The sequence below is a fragment of the Grammomys surdaster genome, unplaced genomic scaffold, assembly GCF_004785775.1.
Source record: "Grammomys surdaster isolate TR1022 unplaced genomic scaffold, NIH_TR_1.0 125877, whole genome shotgun sequence".
Classification (NCBI taxonomy): domain Eukaryota; kingdom Metazoa; phylum Chordata; class Mammalia; order Rodentia; family Muridae; genus Grammomys; species Grammomys surdaster.
In genome coordinates, this window is record NW_021620702.1 from 365,414 (window position 1) to 382,062 (window position 16,649).

General features: G+C 48.2%; 1 protein-coding gene across 8 annotated transcripts in view; it reads right to left on the reverse strand.

Moving 5' to 3' along the window:
* Positions 1-1,181: 1,181 nt before the first annotated feature.
* Positions 1,182-16,649, reverse strand: part of R3hdm2 (R3H domain containing 2) — a 111,693-nt gene continuing 96,225 nt past the window's right edge. For 6 of the 8 annotated variants that reach the window (XM_028752064.1, XM_028752063.1, XM_028752062.1 and 3 more), the window contains 10 exons: positions 14,828-15,073; positions 14,410-14,536; positions 14,048-14,208; positions 13,490-13,644; positions 11,696-11,796; positions 6,804-6,973; positions 5,066-5,213; positions 3,374-3,471; positions 2,965-3,049; positions 1,182-2,173 (listed from right to left, as the gene is read on the reverse strand). In XM_028752064.1, the coding sequence (XP_028607897.1) occupies positions 1,833-2,173; positions 2,965-3,049; positions 3,374-3,471; positions 5,066-5,213; positions 6,804-6,973; positions 11,696-11,796; positions 13,490-13,644; positions 14,048-14,208; positions 14,410-14,536; positions 14,828-15,073 (1,632 nt within the window). In that variant the 3' untranslated portion in view covers positions 1,182-1,832. Of the gene's footprint in view, positions 2,174-2,964; positions 3,150-3,373; positions 3,472-5,065; positions 5,214-6,803; positions 6,974-11,695; positions 11,797-13,489; positions 13,645-14,047; positions 14,209-14,409; positions 14,537-14,827; positions 15,074-16,649 lie in introns of all 8 variants that reach the window. The other 2 variants (XM_028752061.1, XM_028752065.1) reach the window with 2 other exon arrangements.

Below are 16,649 nucleotides of genomic sequence, written 5' to 3' on the forward strand. Positions count from 1 at the left end.
TTATCGTTTAAGCTAAGTGTGTATACTTACTGGAGCATGCCTACCAACATGTGGTCAAAGGACGACATACCAGAGTCAATTCTCTCCTTCCTCTACGTATCCTGGGATCAAACTCAGGTTTTCAGGCTTGGCGGCAAGCATTTACCCACTGAGCCATCTTGATGGCCACATGGTGAGCTTTTATCATCTGTAAAAAATGCTCCCTTCCCAGTGAGAACTTAAGCTAGGAGACAGACAAGCTGTACGTAGTCTTTACAGGGACAGTTTTAACTGCAATCCCACCTCTCACTCAGGCGGACAAGCCCAGCGTAGGAACAGAAAGGCCAAGGGGGCAGCTGCATTCTAGGGGACACAGTTTTTTCTATTCTGTGGGTTATCTGTTAAAGTTATGACTATGTGTGGATTTTGCTTGTTTGGGGGAAGGTCTCATTATGTAGCTCTGGTTGTCCTGGAACTTGGTATGTTCAAGCTGGTCTTAACTCAGCGGTCTGCCTGTCTGCTTCCTGAGTGCCGGGATTAATAGGCTGCAGCACTGAGGCAGGCTGGAAACTCTTCTCCAGACAGCTCTACCTTGCAAATGGTGATCTGTGATTCTCAGTTCTGTCAACTGCAGGGGACAGGGACAGGGACAGGGACAGTCCCTGATGAGTGAGCATCTTGGCACTGTGAGTTCAGGTGGTTTTACTGTAAGCCACAGCCATTTGTTTTTGCCAAGAACCCAACCCTATTCTTTCAGGGATTGAAGGTGCAAAGTGCCCCATCCCTGAAGGTTCTCAGAAGATCAGATGGACAGAAATGAGGTCAGCATCCCGACCTAGTTCTGGACTGGACTTGCCCAGCTCAGTAGTCAGGCTATAATGAATATCAAAGTTAATGAGCAAGAAGGAGCCTCTGATATGGACACAAAGGCCCAGAGTTGAGAGCAATGGACTTGGTGAAAAGCAGTTGGCAGAGTTTGAGAACTACAGACCACAATTTAAGAGACTCAGCCCGCGCTGAGAACTGTGTACAGGGGAAAAGAAGAGGCCAGAAGGAAGAGGTTAGAAAATCATGTGCACACGCTAGGGAAATCTTCCTAACTGACAAAAAAGCCTTTCAGTAGTTGTAGAACTGGGCCTACTCAGAGCTTCTAGCCCAGCCAACACCAACAGAGAAACAGTGAAACAGATTGATGGCCAGTGACAGGTTTTTGCTTTTTTTATATTTATAAACAAAACCAACCTCCCCCCAAGTAACTCCCCAAACAAACAAAAAACCAGATTAAATAAAATTTACAGTGAACCCAGCAAACGTCTGTATGTGCAATTAAATACTGTGTCTGTTACTGTGGCACAAACCTCAAACAAACAATATACAAGTGCTCTGGGGATGGATTAGGGTGGGGGAGTACCAAGTTTAACTCTGTGGGGTTGGGGAGACAAGATGGGGAAGTGAACAAATGGGGAAATCAATTTATTTTTCTTAATTCTGTCCATATAAATATATTCATGAAGACCAAAAGAGGGAAGGGAGGTTGGGCTGGTGATGAAATGGGAGAAGGGGAGGGCGGGACCCTCTCAATTCTACTCAGCCAAAAATATGAAAGAAATTAATTTCATGGTGGGAGAAGAGATTTAAAAAATGATAGAAGATGGGAAGGAGGGGAGACAGAAGGGGACCAACCAGGGAAGGGGGACCCACGGCAAGGACTCCCATGGCAAGGAGTCCCATGCCGGTTGAGAATCTGTCTGCTTCTCTCTTCAGCCGTATGTGGTAGGCTCGGCCCAGGCGTCCACCTTGGCTCCCCGTGCTTGGCCCTCGGTCCTACCGTGCCAGCCCCTCCCCTCCTCCAGCTATTGAGAGCTAGCACGCTCCAGGATCCTCAGGTCGTAGTTCTTTTTAGCCACTCGGAGTTTGAAGCGACTCACAGAGTTGTTGAGGCGAAGGGAGGCATTCTGGGCTGCCAGGGGACTGGGGAACACAGCCACTATGGTGTACAAGGCAGCGAGGTCCGAGTGGCGGCCGTTCTCGGCAGTCCCACTGTTGTCCCCCCCACCTGCACCAGGCAGCCCCTGAGCATCCTTCAGCCACTGGATCTTGGCACCGGACATGGCGAGCTGGGTGAAGAGTTTGTCTGCCTCTGTGCGGGTGATTCCTTCAGGGAGATCAGTCACCTCCAGGACTCGTCCCAGCACTGAAGGGGGAGGAGACAAATGGTCGTGAGAGTAAAGACTGGACAGTGGCCTGGCAGCAGCACTGATCAAGCCTGTACCCAAAAAAGCCCACAGAAGCCCTACCTTTCCCTCTTAGTTTCCCCAGATCAACCTAACTTAACCCCATCAAGAGAAGTGGGGAAGAGGGCAGCCAGAAAGATAAAATGAACCTTCCTCTCTCCTAACTGGAGATGTAGGTCAGAAGGGACTGAGAATTAGTATCTCGGGCTTCTGATCTTCACCTACAACTCCATTCCTTCCCAGGGAGTCACTGCTGTGAAACGGAGTTTTGTCGTAACCTTTAATGAACTCAGTGGCTCAACCTGAAGTATGATCCCTTTCCACCCAGAGGCTGGTCCACACAGACGTCCTGTACCCTTCCCATCGTCTCCTGCCTTGTTTAGGTAACAACTGCGGCCTGTGGGATCCCAGCACCTTGTGTGCCAGGCATGGAAGACCCGACGAGGAAAGCTCCTCTCCTATACTACCAAGTCAGGTCTAAGGTGACCAAGGGTCCTAGATTAGGGACAGGAGGGCTTCTAGGAGACTTCAGATTAACAAGAGGCTTAGCCACTCATACTGTGCTATTCCAAATGTCTCTGAAGGTCTACCTCCAGACCCTGCATGGCTGGCTCAGAGACACAGTCACGTCATCTCTCTACCTTCTGCTTGCTCTGGCGCAAAGAAGACTCCATTTCCCCCACCCTCCCCGCTCAGCTGGCTTTCCCACTTGTACTGGGATGGCAATGGGGTCTGGATCTCTGCCACTTACCCACATCTGCTGTCCCCAGGTCAGTGGAGGCAGACTTGAGTGCTTGTCTCTTGCCTCGGCTGCCGTGCTTCAGTCCACTCTGTCCCTTCAACAGCCAATGTAATTCTCATCCCGTGTGAACAACACTGACTGCCGTGTGCCCCAGTGTCTGCCCGAGACACTGAGGAGTAGCACCCCGCCGAGCCCTACCCAGCCACAGAGTTAGATTTCCCAGGGAGTGGGACATAAAACCTCTCCCTCTGGGTATCGAAGGGGAATCAGGGGTACAAGAACAGGGTAAAACTCCATGCCTTGTCCATTCTGGGTTTTCTCCTGTGTCCACTCAGCTGGTTAAGCAGATGGCTCACAGGTAGGGGCCCAGATGAGAAGGGGAGTCTGACACCCCAAGACTGACAGTGGATGTGCTTACCTGGTGCACCGTGTAAGTTGACTGGCCATGGAGCAAGGGAGGGCAGATGGACAGATTGTACTGTAATGGCTGACCCAACAGGGAATAGCGCCCATCACCTAAGGAGTGAGGATGGATGGTTCTTCAGGAGCTTGAGCCTCACGGTATGTCAAGTATGAGTCTTAAGGGCTTTGGAGATAAATAGCAATGCATCCTGTTCCTACCTCTTCTATGATGGGAGTGCTTATGTAACAGATTTAAGAGTTACATTTCTATGTGTTAACACACACTTTAGTCCCAACACTCAGCAGAGGCAAGCAGATCTCTATGGTTTCAAGGTCAGCCTGGTCTATATTGAGAGTTCAAGGACAGCCATAGCTACATAGTTAGACTCTGCCTCAGAAAAACAAAATGAAACAAACGAAGAGCTGTGTCCCTTCCTAAACTCAGTGCAGGACTATTAAATCCCTATGAGTTCTCTCCACGGTAGACCCCAGGTAAAATGCCAGAGAAGAGTTTGGTGTACATGCCTATTATCTAACCCTTGAGAGGCTGAAGTAGGAGGACTGCTAAGAGTCTGAGGCCAGCCTGGACTTCACAGTGAATCCCAAGCCAGTCTGGGATACAAAGTGAAACTTAGTCTCAAGAAAACAAGAAAAGGAAAATGACCACGGAAAAACCTTGAGCTTTCTGACTGTCCCTCATCTCCTCGGGGATGTTAGTCTCTGACTCATGAGAGAGGCAGTCCCAAGCAGACAGGAGTGCAGGCTCAAAGCCTGATGTCCAGTCAGGAATGCTGGCTGTGTAACTGCAAACGCATTGCTGGGAGAGCCCACACTGGTGCTGTTGGACAGCCGACTGAACACAGCCTGTACAGCACTTGTAGCATACCTGACAGACTATGTGCTGTTCAACTCACTACTCACAAATGGCTGATTTCAGAGTAGTTTAAAGTTTTTAAACAAGGTGGAGAGACGGCTCAGAGGTTAAGAGCACTGACTGCTCTTCCAGAGGTCCTGAGTTCAATTCCCAGCAACCACATGGTGGCTCACAACCATCTGTAATGGGGTCCAATGCCTTCTTCTGATGTGTCTGAAGATAGCTACAGGGTACTCATATACATAAAACAAACAAATGTTTAAACACTTTTTTTGAAGTTTTTAAACAATATCTTAATCTTATTTTTACATTACTTGTAACAACCAAAGCAAAAAGCAATAAGATTATTTCTATCTTAAGTATGGTTAATCCCATTTTACAGATGAGGGCACTAAGGTCTATTTATAAATTTAAGTAACTTGTCTACTATCACAAAGCTAGTTTGTCCTGGAGCTGGAACCTAGATGTTTTTTAACTGAAATGTACAGCTGCCTGTTTAGAGATCACAGTCTTCCTGGAGCTGGAGGATGCTCATCACTTAGAGCACTCAGTGCCTGCAGAGGACCCGGGCGTGTCTCAGCACCACACCAGGGCCTCACAACTGAGTATGAGTCCAGTTTACTTACACACACACACACACACACACACACACACACACACACACACACGTAAAATATCCACAGAAGAGCAGTAGGAGAGGCTTTGCCCCAGCAGATGTTAGAGCACGCGCTCCCTGCACCACCTCCCTGCCTGCTGCTATCTTCTAGTCTTCCACCTTGTAATGGAATACGAATGCTGAGCTCCAGGGCAGCCCACCTTCATCTGACTGCCTACCCTGTGCAGGACCTCCAGGCCGGGAGAATGGTGTGAGGACAGGCAGGGGGCTGAGTCCAGTGCAGACATTGCTGAGGCTCGTGACAGGAGAGGGTGCTGGAGACTGGGTAGGAGATGTGACGGGGCTGCCACCCATTTGTGCATTGGCCTGTGAAAGAGAAGAGCACATGTCACATAAACACATCATCCTCTGTGTGTTCCCAGATCACATATCACACACCATCTTTTGTATGTTCCCACGGTTTCCAATTCACCACTGTCAAGAAACAAAGTGGTCTCGTAAGCACTGCCCGAGTCAGCCCGCTGCCTCCCGCTACCTTCTTGTTCCCTAATGAGTTTGTGCTATTACATACTATTCTTACTTCCAGTGCTTGGGATCAGACCCCGGGCTTCCTGTATGCTAGTCAAGTAGTGAACCGCTCACTTATCCCAGCAGCCCCACCCTGAATGCTTTGTCTGTGTGTGTGTGTGTGTGTTTACCACGCACAGCTTAGAGACAGCAGCGGAGGGACCAGACTTGGTAAACACGAAGGCCTGTTTTCTCCTAAGGGTTTTAGAAAATGACTGATGCCTGGTCTCCCAGAAGGCTGGAGTGGATGCTGTCTGATGACCTCATGACCTCTGCTGTTCTATGGAGTCATCCTTCTCAAGGCCCTCCAACTCCTGGCACTGTTTAGACCTTTATCTTGAGCTTAGTCTCTCAGTGACTGGAACCCACCCTTACGAAAGAGTCCTTCAACAGAACCCATCTGTCATGGTGTGAGTATGCCTAGCCCAGGGAATGGCACTATTTGGAGGTGTGGCCTTATTGGAGTAGGTGTGTCACTGTGGGGTGGGCTTTAAGACCCTCACCCTAGCTGCCTGGAAGTCAGTGCTCTGCTAGCAGCCTTCAGATGGAGATGCAGAACTCTCAGCTCCTCCTGCACCATGCCTGCCTGGACACTGCCATGTCCCTCCTTGATGATAATGGACTGAACCTCTGAACCTGTAAGCCAGCCCCAATTAAATGTTGTCCTTTATAAGAGCTGCCTTGCCATGGTGTCCTTTCACAGCAGTGAAACCCTAACTAAGACAGCATCCTTATGTTTATCACAATCCTTCTTCCTTAGGCCCTAGTTATTAGTCAATAAAACTCATTTTTATTGTAAAGGCCACAGATATTTTGCTACTTTGCTAAGGAGTTTCTATGAAGCTATGCCTAAAACTCTGTTGTGATAACTGTCACATCGTGTTTCAATGTGCAAGAAAAGTAAACCTTGAGTCAAATTCTGGAAATTTTAACCCAGGGGTCCCCTCCATATGTGCATGTGTGTGGAGGACAGAGGTCAGCAGGGGGCTCTTTAGCTGTCATCTGCTGCAACCCCGAGCCTGTGACCCGCTGCTAAGCAGCACTCATCCTGGCCACGCAGACTCTGCTCTAAGCATGTCTGATGTGGTCTATAACTGGGCTCCTGAGAAAGGACTCCCTTTGTTATCCTCATGTTTCTCCCTTAAAACATCTGGAGAAAGATGTATAAAAGGCTGCTCAGTGGATGATATAAAGATTTCCTCCTGAGAAGATGACAGACCTGCAAGGGCAGAGCTGAGCACAGAGGCACACTTCTTTAATTCCAGCACTTGGGAGGCAGAGGCAGGTGATCTCTGTGAGTTTGAGTATTTGAGGCCAGCCTGATCTAAATAGTGAGACACTTGTCTCAAAACCAAACCAAACCAAACAAATGACAAGGGTTAGACTTACCTGGGGGTTACTATCAGGACTGTACATGTCTCCAGGCTTCTGACCACGCTGGTCCACACTGTAGTATTTGCAGTGACTCCACTGGACCATGGAAGGATTCTGGGGGGTCTGGGGTCCGTTAGGGACATTCAGTTGCATGACCACCACACCTGGTCCAGAAGGTGACACTCCTGAGTAGCAGGAGGAAAACTGGTGTTGGGAATTCAAGCTATTTTGGATGTAGAGTTATCTCTGGATGGAAAAGCCATCAAGAAAATCCACCCACTTGTTTCAGGGTCGTTCTGTGTCCTGCCAAGAACCTGAAATGACTGCTGATTTGGCTTCTAATTCTCATCCCCACTTCCCCACCCCCCACACCCCACCAGTGGAGGCCTGAGTGGAAGAGAGACGGAACCAGATGCCAGTGCTCTCCTGCCCTTCACCTGATGACGGGCATTTTGTTATGACTGGCAGAAAAACTACTCTATCCTGTCCAAATTGAGTATTACCAAACACCCAGGTCAGATTGCTGAAATGTCTGGGCACAGTGCTGGTTGGATCTGTGTCTGGGTTTGGGTCATGGGCCAGGGCTGCAGGTATGTGCAAGTTTCTCTGGGAAGGATTGCAGGTAATGCCAGCAAAATCTATTGTTCTGGAGAAGAGGGAAGCTCACAGCTTCACTAGACCGCCTTACTAAGCACTGTTTGTCACCAGTGGGGGAACAGCTCAAGCAGAGAGTACAAGTCATATTCAGAAAATGAGAAATAATTTTGAGGTGCTAAGATATAACCGCAGTGGGGGAAAATACTAGGAGATAAGAAGCTTATTTAACAAACATTTACTGCATGTTTGCTATGTGCCAGTACTTATGCTGGACAATGAATGTAGCACAAACAAGCCTGCGCACTGTCCTCCCAGCAAGGACAGTCTATTAACAGTGCAGACACTAAATGAAGAGCTGACAGTGGAGTCTGAGGTGCGTCCTGGTAGGACACTTGGACGGTGCCCTGGAGATGCTGGGAGAGCACCAGTGCTCTGCGGAGCCCACCTTGTACTTGCACTGGCTAAGTAAACAGGGCGATGGAGGGAGGGGTCTGGTGGTAAGAAGACTGAAGCAGGAGGGTCTGAAGGAGAGTAGCCAGAAGGATAATGGCCGTACTGAAGGCTATACTGGCAGACTCCAGGGCCCAACTGGATATGACTGTGAGGTATGGTGCTGGCGGCCAATTGCTACTTCCTCTACTCAGCAGGTGGAGGAGGGAAAGGGCACACTGAGGAGGAACGTTAACTCTATCTTCTTTATGGTAAAGAGAAGGTAAAGAGTCAGGGAGAGGCAGTTTAATGGACAGTCCCTGCTGGCAGGGACAGGTAGGCTCTGACTCCACGCGTGGGACTAGACAGCATGAGTGTCGGCGTCTGAGCAGCCAGGCTGTGTTTCTGCTGAGGCTGAGCCAGTGTGTATGGTGGTGGAGAAATGGGAGCAGGCATTACTATCTCAAAAGCTTGCTGCTGTTTTCATGTTTGGTGCTTCAGGGCTGCCAATGCTGCCACTACCACACTGCTGCAATAATGGGAAAATGGTACAGCCTCTGGGTACCAGTCATGCTGAGCGAGTGTTCACTCAGGTAGTATTGGTCACAGGAAAGTAAAAGAAAAGACAGGCAGTCTTAGCTCAGGAGACATAGAAGGTATCTGAGCCTATTCTCCGGCCCATTTGTGTACTCCACCCCTCTAGGGTTTACCAAACCAGAGAACACAAACAGTTCAATAGGGTGGTATCTGCTTATCCCCCCGCACAAGAGGGGAAGGGCATCCATCAGTGTGGCCTACAGAAAGGGCCACATGAAACTGCACAGCTGTGGTGTGTTATGCATCCATAACCCCTCTGCTTACTAGAGCATCCAGGCATCCTAGCAGCCCCACCCACTCTAACATCCTCTACCAACCACACTGCAGTTGACCTTATTCAGACTCCTCATGAAACCCAAGGGCCCTATGAGAAAATAATCCAATCTACAGCTTTTCTGGAAGGCACCTCACAATTGAAGCCTAACGCCCTGGGCTGGGAACGGTGGGGCATGTGCCAGGGTCTATGTGATGCCTAAGCAGGACAAAGGAAATGTACACAGGAACTACTGGGGGCTCCACAGGAGGGAGGAAAAGCACGAAGTCCTTATATTATTTCCCCTAACGCCAACAACAATAATAAAGCCAGGATTCTTGGTTGCAGTTTCTGTTCTGAACTCCTCCCTATCCCCAGTCCTCCCCCGCTGGCCTGGAGCGTTGTTCCTTCACTCAACCGAGGACACAGACACTGCTCAACTGATGAGCTGATTTTATGCTTCTCTTCCTCGAGCCAAAAGCAGGTGGCGTCTGTTAACAGCTGAACTGTCCCTACTTCTTAATGGACATGGCAATTAAAAAAAAATCCACTGCCCAGGGATAGCACTTCCTTCTCCTCAGGTTGGGGAAGGAGCCTGGAATGAGAGGGTGGAAAGAAGGAGAAGGGAGCTGAGTAAGGAAATCAATTTCAGCTTGAGAGCTAAGAAAGGAGAGGGGACGTGTGAATGGCTTTTTAAGTGGCATCATTAAACCTGGGCAGAAAGGTCGATTGGGCAGGGCAGACCACATAAATACAAGCAGATGACATTTATGTCTAGCAGAATTGGTTTTCGTTTTTTGTTTAGATTTTTTTTTTTTTTTAAGATCATTGAGAGAGAAAACTGACAGGGATTCTTCTTCACCAGCAGGGACCAGCTCTATGAAAAAGAAATGAAGCTAAAATGACAGGACAGAAATCAGTGTCTTGGCTCCCCAGCCCCTACCCTTTTTGGCAGGGGAGAGGAAGATCTTCCTGAAGTGGAAGGGAATATTCTCAGTCTTGAAAACCCTGAGCTGAGCAAGTAAGTATGTGAGAGGCTCTTGCTGCACAGGACACTGTCTTCACAGCTGTGTTGCTGGGAGCTGAGAGTCTGTGTACAGGTGTCATTGTCATTTCATGTCTGTGTGTACTTTTCCCAAACAGGAGTCCTGTATGAACCTCAGAAGACCTGTAAGCCATCATTTCAGAGAACACAAAATATTTCCTAGAGTTAAAGTTATATGTAGCATTATAGTTGCAGAATTAAGGTTCAGATGAACTGGGCAACTACAAAAAGGTATTAATAAACCACAGCGGTTGTTCCAGGAACAGCCAATCCTAATCCCTGCCTTTATTTTTGGAAAAGTGACCATGTTGCTCCATGAGAGGAAAGTGGGGTGACTGTCCTCTGAAGGTGAGGGTGGCCTTTGTAGGCCATCCCTGCCATCTATCTTCTGAGTTAACAGTAAACTGGAAAGGAAGGTGTTTCTTTTTAAAATGTCTTTACTTCCCATGAGCAGACAGTAAACACTTAAACATCAGTGGTTCTGTGAACATCGTGTCATAAGTTAGGACGGAGGAAAGGCACGAGACTGTCAGAAGTGCGGGGTCAGTTTAGGGAGGAAAGAAGCTGTAACTGGGAGGAGCTCCTGGGCAGCAAGGACAACAGGCAATGGAGATGCCTCCTTATTTCCCTGACCTGGGAAGTCTGGACTACTTCCTTCCTTCACCTTCATCTCTAGTGCTGCTGATCTCCTGAACAAAAGATGTTTTAGTTGGCTTAGTACTAGACCAAGCAAGCGATACATAATTATTTCCTATGGCTTTGCTTTTGATCCAAGACCTTTTTATATTGAACAACAGATACCAGAGACCAAAGAGATATACCGAGGTATCATAAAGGAGGTCAAGACACACACAAGCATGTCCTTGTGCGCACGCACACACTGATCTTAACAAGAGAGGATGTGCCATGCAGTGCCAGGCACCAGCACCGTGTGCAGCGATTGTTGGAGCTGGTTTCTACAATTTCCATAGTCCACTGGGACAGTCAAGGCCAAGTGCCCTGGGCAGACAGAAGAGGCAGCCAGAGAGCTCACTCACGTAATAAAAGAGTGGATGGATTTAAAACCTCAGCTTGTGAGAGATCTCCGTTTGGTCTAGATGAAACCAGAAGTCATTTCACCGTAAAGGTGAGATATATCTTATGAGCAAGATTGATTCTGTAACTGCCTCAAAGCATCTAACAGCAAAGTATAACACATCTTAGGTAAAAGCGTTTCATTCTAAATGGGAAACCAGCCAATGGCTCCTTGTCACCAAAAGAGGTAGAAGATCTATCCACACCCCCACATTCAGAGTGAAATGGGATGCCCCGAGGGTGAAGTTTCTGTAACCACACTGTGTGGCTGTGTAGGAGTGCCCTTGGTATGCTAGGAGCAGACAGCCAGGGTCACATGCCATATGCATTCATGTGGCATAGCAGGCCCTGTGGAAGAATCCTATAGCTGTTTAACATAAAGCCATTTCCTTCCCTCCTGAACAGACAGGATAGAGCACAAAGTCTCCTCAAGACTGGCTGACGATGCAGCTTACAGACACAGTCAAAAGCCCTAAGTGCCAGTCCCGGGATCATGATGACCTCCAGTACAAATTCACTCTCTAGTCTTACTTAGATTTTGTTATAGATTGTGGTCAGAATAAGAACATCACAGTGCATGTGAGAACTCACTAAAGTCTGTTAAACAGATCTATGATGCTTTACAAAGTGTTTCTCAGCTTTGTTTTTATATTCCCAAGAGAAAGAGACAAGCTGTCTACAGGATGAAGGAGTGCAGCAGACAGAAGCTTTTCTGACAGTGAGTGTATACATACACACACACACACACACACACACACACACACACACACACACACATCAACAAAAGGACCAGGAACCATGACCTTTCTGTCTCTACCTTCTGAGTGGTAGGCCCACCTCTGAAGCCTCCCTTCTTCAGTAGTACATGCCCTGGCCAATACCTGAGCCCACCCCTACTCTCCATGGTCTTACCTGAGTACTGCTGTGGCATCTGAGGTGGGCTGCAGGGGGAGGGAGACTGAGGCAGCTGGTACTGCTCAGAGCCAGGAGGCTGGAGGAACCCCACAGAAGGGCTGGAGGGGAGAAAAGAGAAGTGGTAATGGACAGAGGCAGAAACACGGCTACTGACAAACATCTGCTGCTTCCTAGGCCTCCCCTGTGGGAAGCAGAGGCAGCTACAAGCCATTCCCAGACCAATTTACCAGGCAATTTCTAAAATCACTCATCAGTTGAAACTTAATTATATATATTTGTACTTGATCATCTTTCAATTAGGAAGCTGCTAATCTGCACTAAATATGGAATGTTAGCAGCACATGCTCTTCCTAACAATATGGACCAAACACATATATGTGCGCACACACAGAGGTTTTAAAAACACGTAAATACTAAATCAAGTCAGGGCTACAGTGCTACAAGGAGTGAAAGAAAGGGTGAATGACTGAGGGTGTATACACAGTCAACACTGGGGATCCCTTCAAGACAAACAGGAGAAAAACACTGCCATATTGAAAACAACATGGATACATACACATGAACACACACACTGGAGATGTACACACAGAGACACATACAATCAGACCTACACTAATGTAGTTCAGGTACACTTCTATCCAGCTCTGTGACGTAGGTTTGTTAAGAATACTAGCTTGAATTTCTTCATTTAAAAGAAGTGAGCATGGTTGTGTCTGCCTTTAATCCCAGCACCCAGAAAGCAAAAGCAGGTGAACCTCTAATTTCAAAGCCAGCCTAGTGTACAGAGCAAGTTCCAAGCAAGGGCTACAGAGAGAAACCCTGTCTCAAAGAAAAACTGAACAAAACCCAAAGCAAAATAAACAAACAAAAAGCAAACCCAACCAACATATCATCCAACCCAATGAGAGGGCTGAACAGAGTGCTCTGTGGTTAAGAACACTTTTTCATCTTTTAGAAGAGCAAAGTCCAACTCCATGTCCCACTCGAGGCAGCCCACAGCCACCTGTAACTCTAGCTCTAGGTCTATGGGATCCAACATCCACATCTGCCTTTTGAGTATACCCCCCCACCACGTGACATGTATCCACATGAACACACACACACACACACAGAGAGAGAGAGAGAGACAGAGAGACAGAGAGAGACAGAGACAGAGACAGAGACAGACTGAGACCATAAATGGGAGGGGGCAGGAGTTCAAGGCCATCCTGAGCAAAGACCCCGTTTCTAAAAATAAATCAAGAAACAAACAAACAAAACAACCCAAAGAAACAGTCATGGTGCTACACACCTATAATCTCAGTAGCACTCAAGAGGTCAAGGTGGTAGAAAGATGCAGAGTTCAGGGCCAGCCTAGCTTGTGTAGTAGAACCAAAAAGTCTCACAAAGAAACAGAAACAAAACTCGGGTAGTATACTAGGTTATGATGTCTATTCTACTACAATGATCTTATTAGCCATGACCTATCTGCATTCTCTCTACAGTGAGAGAAGATTATATAAGTATATTGTTGATGATCAGTTCCTATTTCGCAGTTCTGAGTCTGGCCCTAAGTAAATATGAAATCAGTGAGGAGAAAGAGGATGACTCCTATACACACACTTTCGAGACTGGGTTTCACCAGGCAGTTGTGACCCTCTCAAGTGCTGCTGGGACTGTATGTATGCACTGTACAGGAGACTGGCTGGGGTTAATACTGGGTTTCTTAGACCAGTAGAGACAAAGGGCGGTGTGGCAACTGCTCAAGGTCAACAGGACATGTGCCTGGCTCTCCGGCCCTCCAGTCCTCACCTCGTGCCATTCTGCTGAGCTGGTGGGATCATGCTGTAGTACACAGGCACGCCTCCTGCTGGGAGGCCTCCTTGCACAGACTGGCTGGCAGGGACCAGCATGGGCTGCTGGAAAGGCGGCTGGCCCACATTTTGTGAGTCACTGCCCACTGGGACCTGGTGGAGAAGAGCATGAGCAGGGTCATCTTACTGAGCTCGCCCCAAGGCTGCTCATCACTAGGCCAGCACAACCAGCAGGCCTCATGTGCCTAAAGCAAATACTCACAGAGCCACCTCAACCTCCCCCACCCCCACCCTGAGATACCAGACACAAGGAAGGAGCTCTGGCTTCCTCTCAACTGGTTCCTGGGCACACACTCGCTTATATGACTGTATAAAAACCACCATTTAAAGTCTTCCAAACTCTCTGGGCTTGCTTTGAGAAGAAAATACCCAGAGAGGTTCTAGGGGAAACAGATGACATCTCAGTACAGGAGTCTTAATTCTGCATGACTGGGGAAGCCTATCCTTTTGGCTTCACAAGGACTCAGTGATCTTTCCGAACATAGAATACACCCACTTGGTAAGAAGGCAGTGGAGTGTACTGAACCACCAGGCCTTGCATCTGGCCTCCCATGCTGCTCCTCTGGTTGCTGAGTAGGCCCTGGTTCTGAGGCTGCTGGACCCCAAGCATGCCTTGGTAAGCCGTCTGCTGCTGGTTAGACATCATGGGCTGTAAGCCTAAGGATGGTCAAGGCACAGAACACGTCAGCATGAATGTGTGGGAGGCCAGCCCGCAGCTCTAACTGGAATTCCCTTGTTTCTCCCACAGACCCTGGCCCCTTCTTAGAAAGTGACTAGTTCCTATTCCCCGCCACCCTTAGCTCCCCAGATCTCTGCCCTTCTTGGGCTCCGCTGTCTTACAGCGGCAGTTCTCCGTACCAGGCTGCTGGGATGCCTGAGGCAGCTGCTGACCACGCTGGGGGCTGTAGGCCACCGGGTGAGACAGAGGTCGATATTGCTGGTTGGAATTAGGATACTGTCCAGGAGGGTAGTAAGAAACCTGGATCTTTGAGAGAAACAGATGTGAGAGGTCTCTCTAATTCAGCTGTAACAATTGCAAATTTCCTAAATGCCTCAAGGGTTAAAAATCAGACATTTGTAAACGGAGATAGTCTGGGCTCACAGCTGTAGGACGACTGCACAAGTCTGAGATCAAACCACACTTGTGTTGTACAGACAGGTAACTGTCCAAAGCGGACAGCAAGGATAACCTTCTGGTTGTCTAGACTAGAGGAAGAAGGGACTGTGACATGAGATGACTCATGCACTGACTCACGGCTGGGGAGGGGCTGTTTACCTGTTGAGGGGGCTGGATGTAGCCTTGGGGTGGTGGCAGGACTTGCTGGGTAGGTGGAGCATGGCTAGAAGTGGAATAGTTGGAAGTAGGAAGGGGCTGTCCTGCAGAAGCCATGATGAAACTAGCTTGCTGAGGATGCTGGGAGATAAGTGGGGGCTGGAACAGAGCTGAGGATGGGTCAGCCGCTTCAGCAGAACCTTGGCGGCTGAGGCTCATTTGTCCAAAGGGGTTGCTGAGGTCTTCTGCCTGTTGAGAGAGCAGGGACTCAAGGACTGAGGCTGTGTTAAACCTCATGCATTTGGCTTCAATACAGACAGACAGACAGAGCTGGATGGGGTGGCACACGCCTGTGATCTCAGCACTTGAGAGGCAGAGGCTCAAGACTAGCTTCAGCTACATACTAAGTTCTCTGCCAGCCTGGACTACACAGGCCTTGTCTCAAATACACTAATCACCAAAACCGAGAACAAAAAGACAGACACAGCAATGCTCTATGGCACAGGCTCTCCACTTCCCTAACGCTGCTGCCCTTCACTAACACTGTCATATGTAGGGACCATTCCTACCTATGGAATTATGTTCATTGCTACTTTGTAATTTTGCAACTTACTACTGTTATGAATTGTAATGCAAGTATATTACAATGCAAGTTTTCCAATGGTCTTAGGCAACCCCTGAGAAAGGGTCATTTGGCATCACCCCCAAAAGGGGTTGCAACCCACAGGTTGAGAATCACTACTCTACAGCATTCCTTATACCATTTGGGATAGTCTGGTTTCTGTACTTTAAGAAATGCATTTTAGCCTCAAGCCTTGATAGTTGTGTGAAGCCTAAATCCAGAAACAGTCTCTACAAAATGCAACAATGGCTGCCCCGATCACAGATGTTACTCGTGTTATTCCTCAGGAGATGGGGGCACCTACCTACAGGAATATAGGACAAACAAGAATTAAAGTTTGTAAGACTCTTTCTGTTTGCAGTATTCCTCATGCCCCTGCCTTGCCCAAAATCTTGTTCTTACAGAACTCACCCTCACAAACCGCAAGGCTCTTGTGCCTCCACAGCCAACGACTGCAGGCTCACTCCTGCTGCTCTTCTCCATACTCCCTTCCCAGGTCATTTCCACCTTTGTTCTCTGACACTAGCCTAGAGTTCTCCTGCCCTTTAAAAATGACTTCCAATTCTCACCTCCGAAAGGAGGCCAGGGTGAGTGACTGAGCTACAGGGCGAGGCTGGCTGGCTGGGCAGTAATTGCATTTTCTCTCAGCTGCCTTCCCTAAGAATGAGTGGTGCACTGTCTCACTCGTGTGATGACAGGTTAGTTTCTTGGCTTCCTATTCTGATTCCTGTGCTTTAAATAGTAAATCATACACACACACACACACCAGAGAAGTTCTTCTGCAAAAGAAAATACTAGAAACCACAAGACCACGTTGCCCTGTGGTCCCATTCCGTTTTGCTACTGTCTTGGTCAGGAGCGGATGGCGAGAGGACAAGACTGCAGATGAACTGAGGTCCTTACACAGCACGTTTCAGAATGGAGATAAGAGGCAGGAGGAAAAAGGGGATTCTAGTGAAAAAGCAGAGAGCTGAGAATAAAGTAAGGTAAAAAAGGAAGGGTTCATCACCACCATGAAGGAACCAACTATGAGGGAAATCAGATTCACAAAGGATTTGTATTTAGGATGCAAACAATTTACTTTTGCTATTTTTGAGACAGGATATGACTCTAACCCAGGCTGGACTGTAATTCACTATGTAGCCTAGGCTGGTCTTGTACTCAGGGCAATCCTTCTGCCTTACCCTCTTAAGTGCTGGGATT